Here is a 25,089-nt window from a genome sequence, read left to right as displayed (position 1 = left end):
GAAGCTTTATGACATGTTTATAGAACTGCTGAAGGGAGACCACCTAACTTTTAAACAGACCTGCATATACAGACTGTGTAGAATAAGGATATAAGCTTGGGGTGTTGGAAGTGTGTTGAACAACTCTGAGCTCTGGAGTCTGCTTTTGGCACCACAAGAGGATCGCTGTCCAATATGAGTTCAGTGATGGATGATTAATACTAGTCTTGTGTTGGGTCTGGCGAGTCTGGACAGTGGAGGTGTAGAAGGAGATGCTCCAGCTGTGCAAGAAGTGGAAGCGCAGAATCTCTGTGCACTACATGTCCACCGTGCATCAGCTTAGCTGCTAGCAAGTTAAAACAAGAACTTGTAAGTCTGAAGATTGCAGCAGAATCAATTTTCATAGAGAAGTTTAGCAAATCCTGTAGAAGATATAGGGAGATAAAGTTCAGAAGGAGCAAAACTGACAAAGTTGCTTTAGGATTTTTTTTTTTGTTTTTTTTAAGTCAGGCACTGATGAAATTTTGCAAAGGGTCAGTCATAGTGCAATTGTCTCCATACTGCTCCTGGCAGCTACTGATTTTACACATGTAAGTAGAGACATTCAGAGGCACACCCTTGGCTGTTTTGTGCAAGACTTTGGCCTGTGTTTGTTAAACGATGTATTCTGAGCAATAAGTAATATATCATATTCCCAAATACAGGGTTTGCTTATATTATACTTCAGATGATAGGTTGGGAAATGTATCCTTCTGTGTACTTCTGGAACTTGTATAACGAAAAACCGCTTGCTCAGAACTACTGTGTGTGCTCAACCTTAATTCGCTCATCAGCTTCAACATCCCTTCCTTCTCTTGGAATATCTTTAATGCTGATTTCTAAACTGGATAACCCACACCCTCATTTGCCTAATTTGGATGTGACAAGCCATACCACATAGCTGAACTTGAGTTACTGGTTCTGCACTCTGAGCTTGGAGTGTTAGGTCATGGGGCACTTTGCATTGCCATCGAAAACCCACTCTACAGTCCTTTCCTAGTGTTGTAAATAATCTGCCTGTCCCATAAAAATCAGTAAGCACTGAAAACCTAAACAGCCTCACATAGTTTTGCTTGCATGTGCATTGCAAAGTAGATGGCTGACTTTGTAAGTGTAATAATGCTCTAGCCCTAAGATAGCACAGTGAATACATGGAAAACACCCTCATGCTTTTGTGATGGTTCTCCTCTTAAAATGGTAGCTGAACTGCACAGCTGGCCTTTGGGTAATAACACATCAGCACTTTTTACTCTCAAAATATACTCTGTGTCCATGCTCCTTCTTGTAATTACTCCCTTTGCATGAAACTCAGTGCTGCTTTACCAATTTTAATACATGATCAGTTCTGTCACTGTGAGCTAAATCATACATGCACTGCTTGGGATATTGGAGTCTAAATCAGTTGTTAAAGGGGATAATTTGTTTCATGACTTTTTATTGAGTTAATTTTACGTACTCAATTTTTCCTGATACATTTTGAAATTTCTGTAGATTTTATGACCTATTTCTTGAATGTATGAAGGCAAAGTACTTGTTCTTTTGAGGGAATATCTTCTCAGATGTAAAAGCTAACACAATGTTCAACTACTTATCTTTAAAATGCAAAGTTAAAACATTGGTACGCTGCAAAAAGATGACTAATCCTTTGGGACCTCTTGAGAAGATGATGTGTAACTCTGGAGTGTAACATACAAACAAAGTGATAACCATTTCTGAACTGTTTTAAAACTATGCAGGTGCACATTTCTTGAGTTTTATTTTCCCCGTCTTCAACAGAAACAGGCCTCCTTTTATTATATTTGCTAAGTTTTGTAGTCCACAGCAGTAAGCTATTTCTCCTTTACCTCCTTTTGAAATAACACTTTTGAATCCTTGAAAAGTTCAGTGTTGGCAGTGTTACTTGGTGCATTATCTGAGAGATAGTGGGCAAAATGTTTCCACAGAAACGTCAGTAAGTCTGGCTTTAGAAAACCTGTTTGCAAATAATGAGGAGGACTTGTGAAGTCCCCTTATCTTGTGTCATCATACACTGTTTTGGGGGAATTTTGGGTTTGGGCAATTCACTTTTAAAAGAAAAGTGAATCAGTAATCTCTCTTTTCTGCCATAGGTGACATCAGTAGGAGGGCAAAAAATGTTGCCACAGAGAATCTGTTCGACATTAAGTAGGATATTAACTAGATATCCCTATTAGTTGGCATTTGCACCTTATCTAACTATATGAATTCTAACACACATTTTGAGAGCTTATTTAAAAGAGCAGCTGCAGAGTAATAGATCTCATACCTGGGAAACTTCATAATGGAGTAAAAAAGAGTCAAAACCAATTACTTTTATTTAATGGTTACTCATATCATTTCTTGTAGAAAGGAATGAATTGTTTTCTTTCTGTATATGACTCAATAGCTCATTTGCATGGGAGTGGGTGAACAGTCAAACAGCTTCTTCGTGGCTACTAGATTTGCAGTAGTGAGATAAGGGTTTCCTTAAAGCGGTATCTTTATCCTTGAGCACTTACTGTAGTAAGATCAAGTTACAGCTGGTTTAATTCAATGTCAAACTTATTAGGTTTGTCATTGCAAATTTTACTGGTCTGGTGATGATTACATAACAAATAATTACCCAATATAAAGTGCTAGTGACAGATTAATACTTTGCTTTGAGATATAAAAATGAGATCCAGGAGCCACGTAGCAAAAGAGTTCTGCTTAAAGCAGTTATATTCCATTTTGGATAACAGAAACTTGCTTTTCAGGTAAAGGTCTTCAAATGGAATTAATTTTAAATAATGCTTTTATTGTTCTAATTCACAGCTGACAGTTATTCATTTGGAAGAGATGTTAGAGGAATTTTGAGCTGACTGTCGGTGTGGTTGGAAGGTAAAACAAGTGGGAGATGTGGCTCTTGGCAGCCTGGTCTGTGGTGGGAGGGTTGAAACTGGGTGATCACTGAGATCTTTTTCAACCCAGTCCATTCTATGATTCTATGATTATTTATCAAATATCTTTTCTGCTGCTTAGTCCTCTAATGCTGAAGTTCAGTGATGGGAATAAGATTTAACATCAAAGTGTATCATAATTCACTCTTTTTGGATGACTAACACTGCTAGCCTAGGGTCTAATCATGTCATTTTTGTATGACTGAACAATGTAATAAAAGGATATAAGGTGACTTCCTTATGCCATGTGCCATCAGTTCCAGGTCATGCGGATTTATTTTACTGTGGTGCTATGTCCTGCCCCTTTTGTCCTGCCCAATGCTCTTTCTGAAGGCTGACCTCCCCCCCTCAGACAGAATGAGGCAGAGAGGATGTTGATGAGTCATTTTCCCTGTGTTTTCTTCACAAGCTGTTCCAGTGAAACAATGTGCTGTCTCTCCATCTGAGCTTATCACAAACGGTTTAACTCTCAAACAATTTGATGTCAATCTTTTTACGGTTTTGCAGGGATCAACAGGAAAAAGGGCGTGGAAAATTCCTCACCTGAAGCACATTCTCCTAAAACAATAGAGAAAAGTCTCCAATCGTGTCCAGGCTGGCCTCCAGCTACTTCTTCTGAGTTCCCTTGCTCCTTCGAGCTCTTGAATTTACAAATGTTAAGCCTGTGAGAAGCAAGTTAGTATAGTCCAAATATTGCTGTGAGATGAAAGGAAGGTCCTAGTCATTTAAGAACTTGCTCATAAACTTCACTTGAGATGTGAAGAGGCTTGATTAATTAACTAGGAAAAAAGACGAATGGAGGAGGCTGGATTGTGGTGCATTGATAGAAGTACTTTATATTGTTATCTGAAGAATTCAGAAATCCCCCATTCTCTCTGCTTTCCTTTTGGAAAATTCTTGAACCATCTCCAGCAAATCTTAGTGGACTTCCACTGCTCCTTCTGTTCCTGCTCAGTAAGCCGAGAGAGAGCACCGGCACAAGGGAATCTGGGCAGGAGCAAGTGTCTGTAGATCAGCAGGCTTAGGTTTTCTTCTACAGTAAGAGAATTTAACTTGTTTGTTGTGAAATGTTGTACTCAGAACTAATTGAAGTGTCCTGAATTGTCTGTCCTCTAGAAACACTTGATCCTAGGAGCCTTATTTTCATACCTGTGTAAGATACCACAAATTCCACTAAAGTTAGTTGAAAGTCCCTTGCAGCAACACAGTAAGGTGGAGCTGAATGCCCCAGGGTTGTATGGATTTTATCAGATTTGCACCTATTGTCTATGACAAATGGGTGTTTCTGCCCAAGTTTACTGCTCAACTCTGCCCTGTTACACTGCTGTTAATGTAAGGACTTTGTCTCTTAATATCTTCAGTTTAGTTTAATTCCATTGTATATTAAAACTTGCGTAGTACTCAATTAACGTCAAGTTGAAATGTTAGTTTTGTGTGTGTATGTTTCAGTCTTTTTCTTGAGGTTGCTTCATTGTTGGTGCTGAATTGCATTGTTGGGAATGTGGTGCATCCATCCAGTAGGCCACATGTAAAGCTGACAATGGTTGGCATCTAGTTGCCAATTCTGCTTTTATTAATGCTTGATTTAGTGATCTCTTTCTAATCATTGGAGTTGATGTAGTAAATCTGCAGTGTGCTGAACCTCAGGCTGTCAGTGGCAGATGCAGCACAAATCAGAACAGGGCAGACAAATGGTAAGGCCTGATGAGGAACATCCACATGCTATGATACTTAAAATGAATTTGAACCATACGAAATGAACACTCTTGTAAGGCTGTGGTATTTTATAAACAGTGCCAGGGCCTTTGAGCCAGATTTAACTCGGTTTTGAACCATGTTGTGTTTGCAGAGGAAACAGGGAATTAACTGTGAGTTGCCTTAAATAGAAGTTAGCAGTGTAACAGTGATGCTGGACATCCAGTTAAGGGGAGAGATATTTTTTTTCTTGGAAATCTTTATTTTCCATATTTAGCATACACAAGTAATTTGAACCAAACTCAATCACTTATCAGAATTTCTAAAGGAAGACAGTTGGTTTGCTTTAGTACACAGCCGGATGCAAAAGATGAGTGATGAAGGGGGCAGTGGAGTTAAGCACAAGGCTTGTTGCTTAGCAGTGTTGATCCAGGGCTGGTCACGGTCAGGCTGGGTGCTGTGCGGGCTGTGGTAACGGTAGAATCATGCAGCCCACTCTGATTTTGCTCGTACTGAGCTTAAAAATGCGTTTGTCACTTTGAAGATGGTTGCTAAAGCTCACGTGTTTGCACTAAAAACGGATCAAAAAGGTGTCGAGCTCTCGGGCTGAGGGGCGGGAAGGCCGGGCCACGCGGGGCCCCCGGCAGCCATGTAACGTGTCAGGGTGTTGCGGGACGCCGGCCGAGCCCCAGCGCCGAGCGGGAAGGCCGAAGCTCGGCCCTCGTCCCGCCCCCACCCTGAGGGCGGCCGCGAGGAGCCACGCGGCGGGCGGGAAGCGGCGGGCAGGGCAGGGCAGGGCGGGGCGGCCCCCCTCCCTCCTCCCGGGGGCGGTGCGCGCTGACGCGGCAGCGCCGCGGCTCTTCGCCGGCCGAGTCGCACAATTATGAGAAAGAGCTGCCGGGCCGAGGCCGCCGCCAGCGCTGGGTCCCGGTGCGGAGCCGAGCTAACGCTGTCCTCCTCGCCCCGCTCTTCCCTCCACCCCGGGAGCGACGTCCTCGCCCGGCTTCTCCCCACCCGGCCCTCCGCAGCCGCCGAGCTCAGCCCCGATAGATGGAGACAGGCCCCGCCACCGCCGACGCCGAACCACGAGCAGGAGCTGCCCGGCGGGAGGAGAGCCAGAGTCGGCGCCGAGACCCAGCCCGGCCCTGAGGAGAATGGTGAGGGGGCGGCGGGGGTGGAGGAGTGGGACCCGTCCCGGCCGCTCCGGGCGCTCGTTCCGCGGCGGGGCGGGGGATCCCGGGCTGTCAGCGCCGTGCCGGAAGGGGAGGCCCGGCCTCGTCCCCCTTCGGCGCCCGCCGGCGGCGCGGCCCGGCCCGGCCCTGCTCTCCCGCGTTGTCTCGAGCCGCTGGGTGAGGCGCCCGTCGTTTCCGTAGCTTCTCCGCGCTGTGCCCGCGGGTCCGGTAGCGCCGCCCTGCTGCCCTCAGAGCCGGGGCTGCGCCGCTCGGAGGCCATCCGTCATAATGGCTTTTGCTGATAGAGTTCACGTGCTCGGTTCTCCGGGATGCGGTTCTTCTTTCATCTTTCTAGCAATTCATTTTTAAAGTGTTTTTAAGCGTTATCGCGTGTCTTGGGGAGCGTGCACCCTTACAAAGAGGTGCGGGAATCTCTGCGAAGAAAACAGTTTTAATTCTGGTGCTGCTTCTGGCTCTGGAGTTAAATTCAATTCTTCATCTTTATTAGTTCATTTCATAGTCGATAATTACTGAATTTGGAGTGAGCCAAAAGTGCTCTCACATTGTGATGGGAAGCTTGAGTGTGGGGAGAGATCCGTGCATTTTGACACTGCTGGAACTTCTCCTCAGATGCTTTGTTTGATGTTAAATAGAGTGGTGCTTTATTTTGCAGTATATTGCTCAAAACCACGCAGGTTCCCACTTACAAGTGTGACCATGTCTGTCAGCTACGTAGAAATGGAGGCTTTTCTACAGTCTGAAAATCTGAAGCTCTTTCAGAAGGAAGCTGAAAGTGCAGCCTTCTGTCCTTGAAAGGAGCACTCATTGCCTTCCACCTGAGCCCTGCTCTGCTCTTCAGCTCCGGGGTGTTGGCTTTTTAAGTTTAGTTCTGGCATTCTGCTGGGCTCTCTTGACCTAGAAACATACTGATGGGTCTTAGCCATGGCAGTTTCGTAAACCTATCCTTTGTAACCTGTTTGCAGTGTTTTTATGCTTTCCTGGTGGTTATCACCTGATACATGATATTTTGTAACTACTCTTCAGTCAGCCCAGATAAATAACCTGTTACAGGACATCCCATGGAGGTTTATTTTACTAAAAGTTTTTCTGCTGCTCCATCACTTTGTAGCAGCTTTTAAGAACTTCTGGAAGGTGTCCAGCCCTCAATCAGGGTTTGTTCTGAAGAGTGAGCAGCTCAATGTGGCTGTTGAGAGTTAAGCTTTTTATTTATTTTTATTTTTTAAGAGTGTACGTGTGAGATAAGTGTGTGCTGCATCATCCCTCATACCTTCTGGTACAATGCCACTCGACTTTGCTATTTAAAGTGGGGGGGAAAAAACCTTTTGTGCGTGTGGAAGTATTCAGGCAGTTCTTGTACTATTTCTACTTCCGTTTCCTGATATTTTACTTTGATTTATTTTTTTTTTTTTTAGCTTGCTTGGAAGAGTAACTTATATTCATTGTACAAATAGAAGCATCTGAAGGTACCTTGAAATGTGACCTAACCTTTAACAGATATCTCACTTATATTTAAAAATTTTGTTAGATCATTTCCCATGCGGATTACCTCTTGGATTGCAGTACTCTATTGCATCTTCTGCCTTTCTTGTTCCTTGATGTTCTTTGTAGCTCTAGTCTTGCCATATTCACCTTTTTGTCTTATCGCCTCCTCCCTGCTTGCTTTGCTGTGCTGGTGTGATAGACTTCAGCATCCCAACCCCTCTCCTTTCTCATGGTTATCTTTACCCCTCGCTGCGCTTCTTTCTTTCCTGGAAGTTTTGCACTAAGGCTAGAAAGTTGCCTGCTTCTCTTTCATGTCCTTCCATGAGATGCATTCTCTTAATGATTTACTTCTACTGGACCATTGTGACAGCTAAATATTTTCTAAGCAAGCCAACATAGCTCATACTAACATAGTTGGGTTTGATGTTGCCCATTTTACACCTGTACTCTCTAACCAGATGTGTCAAAAAGTGTGTGTGGAGGGAAGAGATATGCTCTGATAGTCTGTGATTTATATGCTTGACAGAATTTTGCATAGTAAGTTGAATTTTCTTTCCCAGAAAGACTCCAATTAGTCTAATTAGGAGTTTAACACCTGGTGGTATTAAATTGTAAGCGGCACTTTTAATAAACTGACAGTGCCAGCATCTTGTCTGAGATAAGCCCAAATTAGAAGTTCCAGACTTTAAAGACGTAGTGGCTTGTGCACTGCAAAGAGAATAATATTATGTACTTAACCTGAAAAATGTATCTCCTTTTTTTTTTTTTGAGAGAGAGAGATTTTTATTTCTTTTGGAATCTCTTTTCCTTTAACTGTGTCTACTTTGGCTTCAATAGTTGTGTGCCATACTAATTTGCTGAAAGAAGTAACATTGGTTCTATTTTTTGTTCCACTTCTTTAAAGGCAAACAGGCAGTAAGATAACGTATGCGTTTTCCGGAACTGAAGTTTTACCTTTGAGGTCATGTTTCTTGTTTCTAATCTGAATAATTCTGTCTCACAGGGAGACACTCAGCAGGAGAAGTGAACTCCTTAATGTTACATGGAAAGCTATGTCTTCTTAGGGAAGTTGTCATTTTATTAGCATACAGCAATAAAATTAAATCTATTCTGCATTAATAAGTATCAAACTCTGATAGTCATTGTTTGGAATGGCATTTTTATTAATTAATCTCCATAGTTCTCTTAAAAAGCTGAGATTCAACCACTGTCATCTGATCCTGCCCTTGATTTTCATGTTTGGTTTATCATAAGCAGCTTTGCCTTTCTTACCTCTTTTTCTCTTTTCCTTATGTATTCACAGCATTCAAAACTGTGTAAATGTAACAAATTCTGATCCCAGGAGTCTCTAGACCAGTGAGTAAGAGAGATACTTGGTGCATTGTAGCTTCCCTGGTTGAAGTTATGTCAGCTGGCTTTTCATTAGATAGATTATTGAGTAATGTCACTGTATGTATTTGGATAAGACAGTTTTATGGTCATTAAAGATAATGTCCCTCTTCCCCCCTGATTCTCCTGAGTAGCAGTGGCCTTTAACAATGATGATACGCTTCATAATTTCTATAAGGAATAGCAGGTAGCACTGACTGACCTGGGGATGAGCTCTGAAGAGGTTTGTTGCTTTCTTCACTGGCTCCAGATGTTTCTTTACCACTGTATTCCCCACAGTCTTGTACTCTGTTTTATTTCCTAATAGAGTTCTTTTGCAGTCCTAATGGAATGTGATCTTTTTACACAGAACTTACAACTTGCACTATGCTGTTCAGTTGCACTGATAAAGATTTTTGAGCTCTTTTAAGCGATTTAGGGATGGAGGAATAACAGCAAAACCTACTTACTTAGCAGCATCCCCCAGCTAGCATAATTGATTGGGTTAAGGTGAATTTGTTTTGTACTTTTTATTTTTGCTAAGCATATTGAAGGGTAGAGGAAGATAGACAGTAATTCTCCATTACAGAATTCTGTAAGTTTTTACTAGCATGTGAATTTCAAACATTTCAGAGGAAGCACTTGGTTTTCTATCTTGGGGTTGTTTCTTCAGTTAAACCTCTCTCCATTTGAAGGCAACTAACTGGATCTTTCTTTTTTTTCAGTCTATGTGTTTAAGTAAATGCACGTTTTTTTAAAATAGCTTCGTTGATCACCAAAAAGTAATAACAAAGTCAGAATAAATATTGCTCTCTCGATTAAAGATCATTTCCCCTCTTTCCCTCTAATGAAAGTTCAAAGGGAAGATGGGTTTGATCACTTAGCAAAAAAGAACGGGCTCACACCTGGATAATTAGAATGTACAGGTCAAGGTGGCATGTCGATACATCATCTTCAACCTCTCCTGGAAATTATTTAACCTCCCTACCCCCCCCCTTTTTTTTTTTCCTCCAGTCTCCCTTACACCTATATTTTGGTAACGCGTAGAAGTGGAGGCAAGCTGTTTGAAAGCAGGGGTGTGAAAGCAGGGGTGTGATCCGCTTGCTTTAATTCCCAGCTTTGCTAGAGCCATGGTGCAGCTCAGCTGAAGTTTGTGGTTTTAATTTGCTGTTTTTTCCCCGGCTGCTGTAATTTTTGCACGGAAGTAGGGAGGATGCAGATTGTGTCATTGCTGTAGGCAAGCAGAGGAAGTTCCTTGCCCGTCTGTTCTTTCCAATGAGTGGGCAGTGTACTCCTGAAGGGATAATGACATAAAAAATCAGAGGAAAACTCAGCAGTAAACACAGTTCAGTTATCCTTTTGTTCCTTCTCAAGAACTGGGGGAAGAGTGCTTCAAACGTATGAGAGATACAGGTAGAAAGATAACTGTGGTGCTGACTGTGGTGCTGAGAGTTTTGCAAAGCTGCCTTACCAAAGGGCTAGAATGTTCACACATGAACAATGATTTGACAGCTTACAATGAGAGGACGTTGTCTGTAATAGTCTGTAAGGTAAATGTAGCCCTTAATTGCTAAGGAGCACAGCAAGTACAGTAGCAACTTGGCAGCATCTTAGAGCTGATTTAACTTAGAAGCCAACTCGTGCATTTTTTTCCCCTTAACTAATACAAAATTCATGTTACTGAGGTGGTAGGTCTGGATTAAATATTAATACTGTTTGTAATTTTTTAAACTTTTTTTATTCCCAAAATTAGACTACCTACAGAATTTCTTCAATAAATTGTTCTGTGAAGTCAGATCAGTGTTATGGGTTACTTTATGTTAAGAGTAATGCTTTTTTTTTTCTTCCCTATTCACTCTTATGAACTTACTTGAAGGAGGATTTTCTGAAATGTTGGAACAGTATGCATGCGAAAAAGTGTGATTGCTGAGTTAGTGCATCCCAGACCATCTTTATGTCAGTTGAAGGAGGATGGTAGGTGACATGTGCTAGCACACATTAGTTTAATTTCTATAGTTGCAAAGTCACAGTTTTGTTCAGTAATGAAGTTGGCTTTCTCTTTTGTGTCATTTGACAAGTGATGTCTTCACATGATGATCCGACTTGAAGATTATTTCAGAAACAGCCGATGTGGAACCTGTGCAACCTTACTGCAACTTCATTTTCAGCCTGTCTGTTGAGAACAGCAGTTTACGTGCAGTGCTGATTTTATTCCAGTTCGTATCGTGTGTTTTGCAACGTGTTTGAGAATGATTAACACATAATTTTAAATAACGTGGGTAACTGTGTGCATAGACTTTTCCTACATCTGGAAATTATAGATGTGAATCTTACCAATGTCTGGACTTACTGCTAATAATTACAAAATCGCACTTTAAAGTATAAAATAACAAACCCAGAAAAAGTTTGGTTTTGAGGGGCAAGTAGAGAAATCATTTCTGAAGCTTTTCCTCAAGTGCCATTGTTACCTCTATGGCCGCACTGCTGCCTGTGTTCTTTTGAAGTCATCTCCCTTTTGAGAGTGGTGTAGAAAATGCCCAGATGCAGGATTAACAGGTCTTAAAATGGGTTGGATATATTTTTTTCTGAAATGCATGAACTGAATTAAAACGTTTTGGGCAATTGAAGAATTGACTATTCTCAAAATTTAACCCTGGAAGTGGTGAAACATCTCCTGGCTTCTCTGCAGCTGTTGAGTGACATTGAATTTCCTTTTAATCTCTTCCAACAGCTGGAAGAGTTCCCAGATACGTGACTTTGATGCATCCTCCATCATACGGATTGCCATCTCCTCTTTTCTATCTTTTTTTCTTTCTTTATCCTCAGGCTGACTTGAGACTTCGCAATGCTTTGCAGCTGAGCTTTAGTTACGTTGGGGTGACTGTTCTGATGCGAGGCTTTGTCGTGGCCTGACAGGCACTGGAGCTGCAGACCCTGGAGCTGCGAGTGTTCCTGTCAATGGTGCAGTGCTGGTGCTGCAGGCTGCGGAAGCTCCGGGTGTTCAGAAACCCCTTGATGTGGTGGCACATGTGAGTGCAAGAGTGAGTGTGTGCAGCCTCTTTCTGGATTAGAGAACATGGGAGCTATTTCAGGGGCTCTGGCAGCCTGGTCCTTGGTTACTGCTTCTATGTATTTTCTCTTGTGCACCAACACATTCCTTTCCAGGAACACTTTCACATTTACAACTAAATATAGTTGTAAATTAATTAAATTAATCTAGCTGAGTATTTCACCATGATATAACTCTGTAATTTTTCAAGCCTTGGGAAAGTGTCAGTTACAGTTTAGTCAGTTTTAACACAACAGTTACTGCAACTGAATACTGGCTTTTGTTTCATGCATTGTTCCCACTTCTCTCTCTCCCAACAGGTACTTATTTTCTTAATCTTGTCTACTTGATTCTTGCTGCCTTAGCTAAGAGATGAACAGAAGCAGTTCTTGCTTTATGGTCCACTGTCTTGGATGTCCATGTTTGACAGTCTTTTATCCTGATACCTGCAAAGTTTACCTCCTCCTAATCTTAGTACTGCAAGGTGTTAATTGGTTTTTGTGGAATGCAGATTTGACAAACTTGTCTTTTAAAACTTAAACTTGTACGTCTGTAAATGAATTTTTAGTTGCTCTGTTGGGAGAACTGTATTTCAAAAGCATTTACTGCCTAAAAATATCAAGACTCAGGGCACTTTTAGACTTTAGTCCACATCTTCCAATAATTCCTCGCTACACTGACAGTTTAATTCCCAAGACTGTCCTGGAGTACCTGAGGTGTGAATACAGGTATGACGGAGTAATAATCTCAGGTAAGCAGTGAGGTTGATGTTCAACACCATAACATCTGTAGTAGCCGCTCCTAGATCTGCTGGAATGCTCAGGTGTGGTTGCAGGTCAGTCTAAACCGGGCATGTACAACCTCTGGGCCACGCGTGGCCTGGCACAGCCCCAGGCATGTCCCCAGCACTCAGCAACAACCGAGCCATTGGTGTGCTGTTAACACTGCCTGGGCTGAAGTCAGGGCATGGGGCGCAGCGCAGTTCTAGCTCGAGTTGTGGCAAATAATTTTGTGTGTGTTGATATGTTGGCTAAAAACATTCCCATAAATAGTGAAAAATACGCAGTCCTGCTTTCTGTTTTGATAAAGGAATTTGAGAATAGGTTTCAAGACTGCTGAGAAAAATGATCAGCTTTTTGGTACTTTTCTGACTATGTTGTTAGTTAACATACACTATCTGAAAATTTTCGAATGGAATGTATAGAATTGCAGTCAGATGTTCGACTCAAAGAAGACATTGGTCATGTTGCTACTAGACTTTTATGAGACCTCTCTTACCAGAGAAGAATATCTCTCATTTCATAATCACACCTTATTTATGCCATTACTTTTTGGTGGTACATACATTTGTGAACAACAATTTTCAGAGATGAAGCACAGGAAGAATAAAATTTCATCAAAAATCTCTGAAAAATGCCTTGAGAGTTCACAGAGAATGGCAACCACTTCCACTGAGCCAGACTTAGTTTCACAAAAACAAGGTCAGTTATCCCACTATTTTTGTTTCTGTTGTTCTTGTAATGTTTTAATTAAAAAAAAGAAAAAAAAAGAAAAGTTTTGTTAGTTATATACATTAACTGTATTTTATATGCAGGTAAGACAATTTCTCTTCCCTCAGTGTGGCCCAGGCAAGCCCAAAGGCTGCACATCTGTGGTGTAAACCCTTCTAAGCCCTAACTGTCACCCTTCCACTCCTCCCTTTGTGCATCATTCTGCTCAGTCAGTCAGCTGTTTCCAAGATCTGAATTGAATAAAAATCTTGTCACTTTGTCGGTTGTTTCCCTGAATCTGCTCTCCACATGACTGTGTAAATGCCAGCGCTGGTATGAGATATGATGGGATCGTGTGCAGAGTCTTAGGAAAATGGGGTTGTTTCACCCTAAACTTGACATTGGCTGTGAATTTGCTGTGGAAGCTTGTTCTGAGAGTTGATCTGTGCCATCACACTGGTAACTTGTGATTACTCTGCATATCACCTTCTCTTCAGGATTGTTTCCTAAATCTTACAGCTTTGTGTGCTGACATGGATGGAGCTGTGCCAGCACCAATCAGGTTCTGTAGCCTCATCAAAATAGAAATCAAACTGTGTTGCAGACTTTGTCTAATGGTGCTGCAGGCCTGGAGTAGCTATGCTTGAATAATTATGGTTTGGAGAGGATGTTTTCCTTGACCTTTTCTGAATATTCTCTACCAAGTATAAGTTAGCTAACATTTTTTTTCAGAATATGCTGTGCTGCAGTCTTTCTTTGTGAACTGAGCCTGAACGAAGGTGGAAATCCCTCCCATCAAGCTGTTTGTAATGGCAAATGATGCACTGCTGGTAACAGAACAAAGTATTTGCTCTCGCAAAATAAAATATTTGTTTTGTTGGGTTTTTTTCTTCCTCCATGATGTTAATGTGCTTATTTGCTTTTTCATGCTATTCCCATCCTTGTTTAAATTTCTGAAGAAGCTGAACCAGTTCATTTGGGGTAGGAGAGAGTGAAGCTGTGTTCTGCTAATGAGTTTAATAAAGCTCAGCACAGCAACCATGTGACCAAGTTCAAAGACAGTCATGTTGATGTACCACATCATTAAAATCGCATGTCTAATTAGCTTTGTGTAGTAAGCTCAATCCAGCAAACTAGTTTGTGGCTAGAGCCAGTCTGAAAAAGCCCAGCTTCCTTTCAAAGGCTGGACCAGTGGTGGCTGTGATCATGCAAATACTGTTGGGCATAACTTCAATCACCTAAATAGGTTAAGTTATGTGCCTAAGTGACATGTAATTGGAGCCTAAAAATACCAGTTGTGTAATTGCAGAACTGTTAATCAGCTTTCTCTTCAATTATGAAAGTTAGTTAACCTACAGAAGTGGATGCAGCTGATGATATTTTAAATTACGAAGTATTGTCAGTTTCTCTTCTGTTCCCCAACTGTAGCGTTGTCCAAACAGTAGATTTCAGAATTCTGTTTAATAGCAAGAGTAAAAAACTGAACTAAAAGCATTAAAAGGCTGCGTGGCTGAGGGTGGGCTTCAGCCCAGAAAGTTTGGGAGGTGTTTATCTTGAAGGAATTCTTTCTCATAGGAGTAATCTTGTCCTAGGGAAAGAGTACTGAATTGCTGATACCAAAGCTGACAAATATTCTAGACAACTTTCTAGGAAATTAGTATGGTCTTGTGTTGCAGTACCTGTGGATGCAGAGCTAGTTGGAAGGGGCTTGTTCTTCCTGATTTCACAAGTTGTTGTTTGCTGACGCTGCTGAAAACTTACATGTTTCACAAAAGTTCACGGGGCAGCCTTTTGGACACTTGCCTTGGCCTGGAAGAGAGACACTAAGCAAAGATGTGAAGATAGGGGTGGACATTAACCTCCAAAACTGGCAGTGTAGCCAGAGGCATTGAAAAATGGAATATCCCCTTAACTAACCTTTGTCCTTTAGTTTGTTCCAGCTTCAGAAATGCTTTTGATGAGGATTTATGCCTTTGCCTCGTTGAGCAGTTGACCTTACTTTTTCTTCCTTTTATAAAAATGTTATGCAGAAAAATCCTTTGATAGTTTTTAAACCATAAGAAAATCAGCTTGTATGCACGCAGTTTTATTCTTAAGTTCTATCTCTTTATGTAGGGCTGAGGGACTCTTCACTTCTAAATTCTGTGTAGTTGTTTCAAATGCATTAGTAGAACAGTGTGGTGTTGTTAGGTTGGTTATGTAGGGAAAAGGCAGAAAGCACTGAACATGCATGTCCTGGTTTCAGCTCCAAGCTAGTGTTACAGATGACTGTTCTGCTAACAAACAAATCATTGTTTGAATGCATCAGTCTGGTTGTATTTTCTGTTTTGTAGACCATGAGAAGTATTTGCTGTGAAAATAATCACAGTCACTTGCTAGACAGGTGACAATACTATAAACTTTGGGCTGTGCTTTCTTCCTGGTGTAGAAAATGTACAAGACTTGGGGAGAGCAGCAGATGTCACGTAGCTTGACGTCAGCAAGGCTTTTGACACTGTCTCCCATAGCAGCCGGGCAGGTAAGCTTAGGATGTGTGGGATATGTGAGTGGACAGTGAGGCAGGTTGAGAACTGGCTGACTGGCAGAGCTCAGAGGGTTGTGATCAGCTATGCAGAGTCTGGTTGTAGGCCTGTATCCAGTGGTGCTCTCTGATGGTCAGTCTGGTCTTGTTCAGTGCCTTCATCAGTGACCTGCATGAAGGAATGGAATGCACCCTCAGCAAGTTTGTTCATGATATGAAGCTGGGAGGAGTGGCTGACACATTGGGAGGCCATGCTGCTATTCAGAGAGATGTGGACAGACTGGAGAGTTGGGTGGAGACAGCAAGGTCAAGTGCAGAGTCCACACTTGGTGAGAAATAACCACATGAATCAGTACAGGTTAGGGGCTAATCTGCCCTGTAGAGAATGGCCTGGGTGCTCTGGTGGACAACAGGATGGTCCTGAGCCAGCAGTATGTCCTTGGGGCAAAGAAGGCCATACAGAAATGAAGAGCTTCTTTACTTTCGGGATGCCACGGCACTGCCTGCCAGAGAGGCTGTGGAGTCTCCTGTGAAAATATTCAGAACCTGCTAGGACGCTTCCCTGTGTGACCTGCTGTAGGGAACCTGCTTTAGCAGTGATTTGATCTGCGTCATCTCCAGAGGTCCCTTTCAACCCCTCCAGTTTCGTGATTGTGTGAATGTTATTCTTAAACCCAGGGTATCTGCTCACCTAATACGTGACCTTAGGCAATGTGTTCTTCCTTTGCTGGCAGCTCTCCAAGAAATAAGGCAACAGCAGCTTAGATTCCCTTCCTTCCTGAACATCAGGAGGCAGTTGCTTAAAAAGAATGCCTTTTTTCATGATAGATCTGTGATCTTTCCTTGAATGCCTAGGCTAAGCATGCTCTGGGAGATTATTTTGATGCATCTTGACGGTATCCTTAGATCAGCTGTGCTGTTTGCCAATGGGGTTGCCTTAATTCCTTTGTTCCCACTCTCAGTGTGACCATGTGGTTCTTTCTGCTGCCTTAGTTTTTTGCATCTGAATCAGTTAATTCTGACGTCAAAGCTACTTGCTATCTGCTTTCCTGGAAATAATGTTATGCAGGCTTGGGGAGCTGGGTGACCTCCAGAGAGCTGGTGTGGGACTTCTGGTGGGAGGAAGAGGCAGGGGCACGTCTGGGGAGAGGATGGGAGGGCACAGTGGTGACTTGCTCAGCTTGTCTTCTCTGATGGCGCCTGCACTGTATGACTTTAAGGCTTGCATCTGTTAAAACAAGTATTTCTCATTATCTTTTTGTTTTGCTATTGCCGGAACACCGCCTCAGTACTCTTGACTTTATTCTAGAATTCTAGTCTGCTTTCACTCCTTTCCCTGAGTGAGCTGCTGAGGAGCTCAAGGCAGTTTAATCCATCTTTGGCAGGGCTCTGTGCCACATATCACTCAATGTTGGTGGATTTAACTGGAAATGAGTAGCTGGAAAAAAATGAAAATAAACAGCTGAAGTGGTATTGTGATCTTACAGTACCATTTAGATTAGCCTTCCCTACACCCTGCAAATAAATAAATAAAAATAATCATGCATTTAATTTGAGTGATTAATTTGAGTGATTATTTAGGCTTGTGGTATTTAACATACATGTGTTACAGGTAGCTTGTTCTTATGGGAAGCCTGCAATTCTGCATTAACACTGGGTAGAAGAGCTGTAAAATCTGTAACATCTCTGTAACATCTTCCATCTCCTTCAGCAGAGGATAACTGTATCATTGTGCATTTAACAAAAGCCAAGAGAAAAGATTGAGTCTGCAAATTGTACATCCTATGGAATTACCAGCATTGCTTTGACCTTCTTTCAGTTAGGGAGCAGCCGTTTGGAATGGATCTCTAGATTAGCCTTGTGAGAAACCAAGAAAATAAGATCAAGTAGCTCAAACAACTCATCCCAGAAACAGGATGGAAATCATTAGAAGTGTGCCTATAAATGAGGATTATATATCATTTCTGTTTTTTTTTTTTTTAAAAAAGCTACTTTTACATTTGCCTTGATAAACACAGTTAACTTTTTTCTTTGTGCTTTTCTAGAATAAACAGAAACTGCCCACATATTTTTAGTGGGCAACTTTATCTTCTGATAAGAGTTAGGTCAGTGGGTGTCTATAGAATGCTGTTGCGTTACTTTGCCTGGAGATTAGGGTTGAAGTCAGTGTACACTCTTGAGCAACCACAAGCTTAGCTAGCTCTGTTATGAGAGCTAGTTCTTTGTGCTGACAGGCAGTGAAAGCCTAACTGAGTCTAGTAATTTGTTAATGAGCTGAATGTCAGAATACTGAAATCTATAATTCTATATCAGGTGAACTGAACTATAGCTAATTCTTGTTTTCTCCTAATCTGCTTCCCTCTCATTCTACTTTCTCCATCCTGTTTTCATCTCTAACAACTCTGCTGTGGAGTTGACCAGAATGGTAGCTACTGTAGCTAGCAAATAATGTCTTACTTGTGTGCACAAATGTACAGGCTCAGAGAATATAGAGAACAGGAGTGAAGACACTATACCCTGCCACAGCTCCTGATCTTGCCCGTGAGTAGCATATGTGCTCCTCTTACCAAGAAAATAAAGGCACTTCAGAGATTGTATGACTAATTCCTGTCTCTGTCAGACCACAAGTCAAATGCTCATAATTTAAAACTAGCCTAATATCAATAATTTCTCTAATCTGAGTTGTGTTGACTTGTGTTGGCTACATAAAGTGAGTTTTTATTAGTACTCACCGTAAAAGTGAACAAAATTCCAGATCTGTTTCAGGCAGCTCTTTGACTGCGTATTTGCTGATGGGCCTTGTTCCTGATGCTGATGATTCTGGTTGTAATCATAAATTGGTTCTCCTTGTTACTGTGTCTAAAGACAAATTATTTGAAATTTCATCGTGCTTAACAGTGATGTGGTGCTGTCACCTACTTGGCATGTACACTGGTATGTTCTTCTGCTCGTCCTCTCACCTATTCTACTCAGAAGTATTATAGATCTGTAGTAATTTAAACATGGGTGGAAGCCTTTCTTGTTTGTTTTTAATTTTAAGGTATTTTTAATTTAAAGGTACTGACAGGGTTGTCTGAGGCCAGCTATGTCAAACATCGCTTAGTGATAACAAAATTCCAATGCTCTAGTGGGTTAATAATAGCCTGCTTGGGTCAGCGGGCACCAAAATCCAAGCTGTGATGATAGAGAAGTCCCTGTCTTCATATGACATTAAAAATAAGTCAGATGTGTCAACAAAGCAGGGTAATAGGTGGTAGAGCAAGACCAACAACGTATGCCATTGCAGTTTATTTTTATCATTCTAATGTGCTTTAGCATATAACTAATTAATCAGATGTTCTTGCACTTCATGAACAAAAAAGAGAGGACCTTCTTTAAATCTGAAGTCCAAACAGAACTGAAATCTGTCTTTGCTGCATTACATGAAGTCAATTTGCAGCCTCTATGCTTCCTCTGAATAATGGCAGCCAGAGCTCAGCTTATGATTTGAAAGAAAATTTGAGGGTGGGATTAATTGTTTGGAAGGTGTCAGGAGTCCTTCCTCACCACTGTACTTCCTGAGCTAACATTTTTCACATCTGTGATTGTACTCCCTGTGTGATGGGGAAGGGACAGCCAGCAGATCCAGGCTCTGCAGATTGTTTTACCTCTGATAACTTGCTCCAAATCTTATTCCTTCCAAAAATAAACCAGGAGTTAATGGGATGCCTGTTCATACACTCTGCATGGCCTACATGAGGCGAGCCTTGTATTTGCGAGAAGTGGAGAGTATGAACTGAACTCATTCTCTTGTGCAGTAAATATGATGAGGCAGAAAATGCAGGGCTTGTAGCAGATGTGCACAGAATGACCTGCTGTGCCCTACAGCAGGGACCAGGGAGAAGGACCATCCTTGATACTCATAGAAATTAACTGACCCACTTAAAAAAAGACTTGGCATCGTTTCATTAGTGTTGGTAAGTGTGCTGACTTAACTTTACCTTCCTGCTGGTGCGTAGACTTGTAATGTGCTGGCAACAAGAAGATAAGAATAGCTGTGGACTGCAGATAAATCAGTGCTGAGGGAGGTGAAAACGATGCAGTTTTATCACTGTGGTTGAGGAAGGAAAAGTAGATTGTGTATTTAAAAATGTAAGCCGTTTGGGATTGTTTTATATTGGTGCCTGGACATCCTTAAAAATGAGTTTTGAATGAGGGACTGGAAGAAATATGTCGGAAGTGTTTGATGGGCTTGAAAACGTTTCTGTGCGCTTTTACTATCTTTATTTTTTTTATATAGAGTCGCTCATTTGAACAAATAACAGTGGGTATTAAAGTTAAAAATGCGGGCTGTAAAGCTGTAGCTGTATTTTCCCTGGGGTTTCCTATGTGCTCCTTTTCTGTCCTTTTGTTTCACCTGTCTCATCTGAAATAAAGGCTTTAAATTTTGGGGTTGGAGAGTTCTTTTCCTTTCCTTTGAAAACTCAGTGATTAATTCCTGGTTTGTTACTTCTAGATCATAGCTTTGGTGTAGGAGTGTATGGTGTATTTGTGTAATACACTGAGATTTGTTTGATCTAGGAGCTCATAGAAAACCATTCTGATTCTTCAGAAGAGCTAGAATGTTGTTTGCTTATTTCATTAGTCTGTAGAATAGTGAATGTAAACAATGCTAAAATCAATTTATCTACCCTGATTGACAGCAGCAAAACTGGTTTATCTTCAGTTTTCTTAATAAAATTCCAAATTCTGTAGTTCAGAGTTGGGAAACAAAGAGCAGAATGCAGTGACTGCCCCTTCCTCCCCTGCTCTCTTCTCCCACATTAGGCTACTTTGGTTTGTTCTGAGCTCCATGATATTGCAGTTTTGAAACAGCTTCCTTCATAACGGAGGAAGTGGATTGTGTCTGAAAGTAAGAAAAATGTTCCTGCATTATGAGATATATGGGTTTAATTCTGATTTATGGGGATGAAAAATGAAGGCTTTGGAATATTAAGTTCTGTATATGAACTTGTGGCCTTCAAACTTAAGTCTGCAAAAGAAAAGAAAACCAACTCATTCTTTGCACTTGTTTGGTGGAAAAATTCCCACAGGAGCTGCCCAGGTTCTAAACAGCACGTTAGACTCATTTTCATCAAGTTTGAGAGAACACTGTAAAAATCGCCTTTGACAAATCCCAAGTACTCTTTGCATCCAAAACTGCAGACGGATTTGGTGAGTTAAGTGGTGGCTGTGTTATGTCAGAGAAGAACTTGACAAAACAATAGCTGCTCTGTTAGAGACCTGGGCTGCTGTGAAAACTGTTCAGAGCAAATCTCCTGAACTGTTCCGTAAAGAATAGGATTGTTGAAGATTTGTTTTCGGCACTAAGAGAGCCATTGATACAGAGATGCATATCTGTGCTTTCTGGCTCAGTTGAGATTTGTTTCTGAATGTGCCCTGCAGTAGAATTGACAGAAGATACTCCTATCCTTTTTTCCCTCCCTGCTTCTTCAACAGTTCTTATTTGAAGTAAAAATAGTACTTTTGTCTGTTGAGGCCAGCATTTTCAGGTCTGAAGTCGCTGCTTTCACTGGCGAAATATTTCAACCCAGAGAACTAGAGCCGCTTGGTTTCCTACGAGTACAGTGTAAGCCAGGTGAACTGTTCTGCTCAGAACAGGATCTTCAACATAGCGAAGACACCTGGTGCAATGGGACCTGCCTGTGTCTGGGCTGTGCAGGTTCTGTGACAGGAGATGCTGTGCTGTGTGTGGGGAAAACATAAATGAAATCACCTCCTCCTGCAGATGAGACTCGTGGTTGCTTCAGAATAATAAAAAAAATAACCCAGATGTGGACTGATGGTAAAATAGTCCTTTAAAATAATTACAAAAAAAAAAAAATTAAACAAGGATTACATGTTAATGCAGTAATGCAGTATCCTTCATTGAGAGTGACATTTTATATTCTGTTTTCTGTTGCAATAGATGAAAGCACACTTCATAAATATGTTTTGGCATTATGATAATATTTAGGCATGTGATTTTACAACAGGTTACAACAGACGTTACTTATGACTTGTTCAGGCTCACTGGTATCTTAATTGATTCAAGAGCAAATTTTGTGGCTGTTTTGTGTGTGTTGTGTATTCTGTGGACAAGCAGCACTACTTCTCTTCAGCCATCTTCTAAATGCAGTTTGTAATGCTGTGTGACTAAATGCTTTGTTTCCTTCCTCTCTCCTTTAAGAAAAAAAAACAAACAACCAAACTAACAAACAGGCAGCCAACAAACAAACAATAATTACAGAGGTATGTAATTTTAAATTGCAAGGAAAGCAGGCGAGTTGGAAGTCTGAAGATTGCTGGAGCCGAGAGTTTAAAATGAACATGAGGCAGTTAGGTGCCATGCATCTGCTACCCTTTTCATTTCTGTTCCCATCTGCTTACGTATTTAATGTTAATAAAGAAGTCTGAGGACTTTCTGCAAGTTTCTAGGTGTTTTCTTGAGGAAATGGGCTGTGCTCTCAGGACTTTTCAATACAGAACTTTGTTATATGTATATGTATGCATAGCTACCACTCAGGTAACTCAATACTGCTAGATGGTAGTGAGAACAAGGTTAGCACCATGCCTGCTGTCTGCTTGAAGCTGCTGGAAATATTTGCAGTGAGATCCAGCATAGATCTTATTTATGTCACCTCTTGCCGTAAGGAGTTTTATGAATTCCCAGCTATTTGATCAGCATTACCTTAATTTGATCCCATATTTGCCCTAGCTTGGATTTATTTGGTTTTATTCAACATGATTACAGAAGCAGTAAGATATCAGTTGGTCTGGAATTTTGCCTTTCGGCTGTATCTGCAGGAGCCTGGTGCTCAGCTGTGTGTTAGCCGAGCAGAGATCACAGTTCAGTCCCATGATACAGCACATGTTTGACCAATGGAGTGAGTTTCTTAGATAAGTGTGTGTATGGTTACATAAGAAGTAGTAACTTATTAGCAGACAGTTCGTTGAATAGACAAGCTAAAGGACGTTCTTGAGTACAGAAAGTCTTTCTACAAATGTTTTATTTTGTTGGTTGGTTGAGACGTAGGCAGATGGGGCTGCTCGGTGGTAGTGCTATAGTGTGCGTTTTCCTGCCATGGTTTCTGTTGTATCTGCCTGTTTTCAGGCTTGCTGAAACTAACTGTGGTTGTTCTTTGCCCAGATGGAAACTTTGGCTATTAGGAAAACTCAAGGCAGTGGGGAAAGAATATACAGCCCCCTTATTTCTAAATGAAAGACAAATAAGATTGGGAGATCTTTTCCTTTAAAAACTATTGCCTGTATTGAACTACATATGGTATAAGCAAAGATTTGAAAGCTGGAATATGAGATGCCATAGAAGATGATATCACTTCTAAATTTGAAACTGAGGTCTATGAAATCTGTGTCACCAACCTTCCACAGAAGTCATGGTCTGAAATGTTCTGTTTATTTATTTATTTTTAATCCAGATCAGTTTCCTGATTCAGCTGTTTAATTCAATAGAAAAAGGTTGTCAGAAGAGCTGTTGGGTCGGTGTGCAATATTCCAGCGTTAAGTATTTGGGATAAGTTTAAACTGAGATGTTTAAACTTGAGATGAACAAGGAGAATTTCAGAATAGCTTGGTGAGGTGTTACAGTAGCTCTGCCACTATTTAGCTGTCATCTTGCTGTAGTGCTTTGGGTAAGGAACAAAGCACTTAATGTGAGATAAAGGGGAGGCTGCTAAGCTTTTTTTTTTTTTTTTTTTTTTTTTGGTAAGAATAAAAAATTCTTTATAGTAGATTGATAATGTTTGTAATGATATATACATATATATGTATTGTGTGTGTGTGTGTGTATGTGTATGTATACACACACACACACATATATATAAATATAAACCCAGTCTCTTGTTTTAACTTAATCTTTAGCTGACGAATTAGTGGCAGTCATTACCTCTAAGCAATACTTCCTTAACTTCAGTGTCCTCACATCATCTTCCTTCGTCATCTGGCCATCTCAGCAACGTTATGTAATAGTTCTCGTTTACAGGGAGTGTAATACTATGTGTCACTTCTCCCTATGTTTTTTAACATGATCCTTACCCAGCTATGGGAAATGTCTCGCTTTCTGTTCTTTTTGTTCCTTTTCTCCCCCTGCCTTTTTCCTTGACTGTAAACAAGACTGAAATCAGCAGGTTCTTTATAAAATCTCTTGTGATAAATATTCATTAGAGCGTAGGAGTGCTACTGAAGGTCTCCTGTATGTCAGTAGTACAGGTGTATCCATGTGCTGCTGTGAATTCTTTCACTGCTGAAGAATAAACAGAAATCCTTGTAGAGTGATTGGAACTGTACTTTATTTATGGAAAAAAAAACCCAAATCTAATCAGTATTTTACTTTAAATTTTCACATCCGCTTATTATGAGAATTGCTGTTGTGTCATGAATGTGTTCCTTGTCCCCAGCTTTGATGACTTCTTATTAACAATAAACAATATTGCTTTGGAGCGATTGAGGTAATTACACGTGATTTCTGTACTTCCGATTTCAATAGCTGGTGTGTTATGGTTGTGAAAGCTTGCTTCAAGGTATGGTTTTAGCCAGCTGACTAAAACATTTCCGTATTAAATTACTCTTCTCTGTCTTTGTATGTGCTGACTTCATATGCAAGCTTTAACTATTGCAGTGTTAAAATAATGATCCATACGAAGACCTCAGTTTTAAGAAACAAAGTACAGAAATACTCATGTAAATAGTGGGGACACTTGGCCAAGCAGAAAGTAGCCTTCAGAACTGTTATTCATGTCACAAAGACCAAGATGGGAGCCTGATAGCGTTCAAAAATACAGATTGAGAAGTAAGCTAAAAACCCATAAGCTACCTAATGTACACGTTTTCCATATAATATGAATATGTTTATATAAATGTATGCCTACATATATATCAAATTTATTTTTGTATCACTGCTAATGATCTGATGAAAATTAGAGAAGAACTAAAGCTGTACTGAGCACTTGTGTGCAAGTCTTCTGTCTTCCACGATTCTTTCCCAGGGATGTACCTCTACTGTTCCCCTGCCCTTCTCCTTCATCTCCTGGGAAGCGCCAGTTCCCCTGCAGCTTCCAGTCCTCTTGCAAAGGACTTGGTGCCCATCCTGGCATGAGGTCAGAAGCTGGAGCAGCAGTTTGTTGCTGCCTTGACAGATCTGTAGTCTGAGTTAAACAAAATGTTGGAGGTCAGTCATGATGAGCAATGTGGGAAAGCTCTGCTGAGTTTAGGAAAGGTTTTGCAAGAGGGCGGGCAGTTGAAGAGCAATTTTCCATGGGCTGAACTAGCTGGTACAGTCCTGTTTCAAACATTTGTCTGC

General features: G+C 41.0%; 1 protein-coding gene across 1 annotated transcript in view; it reads left to right on the top strand.

Annotated features, from left to right (window-relative positions):
• The first annotated feature begins 5,487 nt into the window (after positions 1-5,487).
• Positions 5,488-25,089, top strand: part of TRPM7 (transient receptor potential cation channel subfamily M member 7) — a 54,018-nt gene continuing 34,416 nt past the window's right edge. The window contains exon 1 of the mRNA XM_048956739.1: positions 5,488-5,806. Within this exon, the coding sequence (XP_048812696.1) occupies positions 5,804-5,806 (3 nt within the window). The 5' untranslated portion in view covers positions 5,488-5,803. The remainder of the gene's footprint in view (positions 5,807-25,089) is intronic.

The sequence above is a fragment of the Lagopus muta genome, chromosome 10 (genome assembly GCF_023343835.1).
Source record: "Lagopus muta isolate bLagMut1 chromosome 10, bLagMut1 primary, whole genome shotgun sequence".
NCBI lineage: Eukaryota > Metazoa > Chordata > Aves > Galliformes > Phasianidae > Lagopus > Lagopus muta.
The sequence above is the reverse complement of the archived record's forward strand: the minus strand, read 5'-3'. Positions and strand labels throughout refer to the sequence as shown.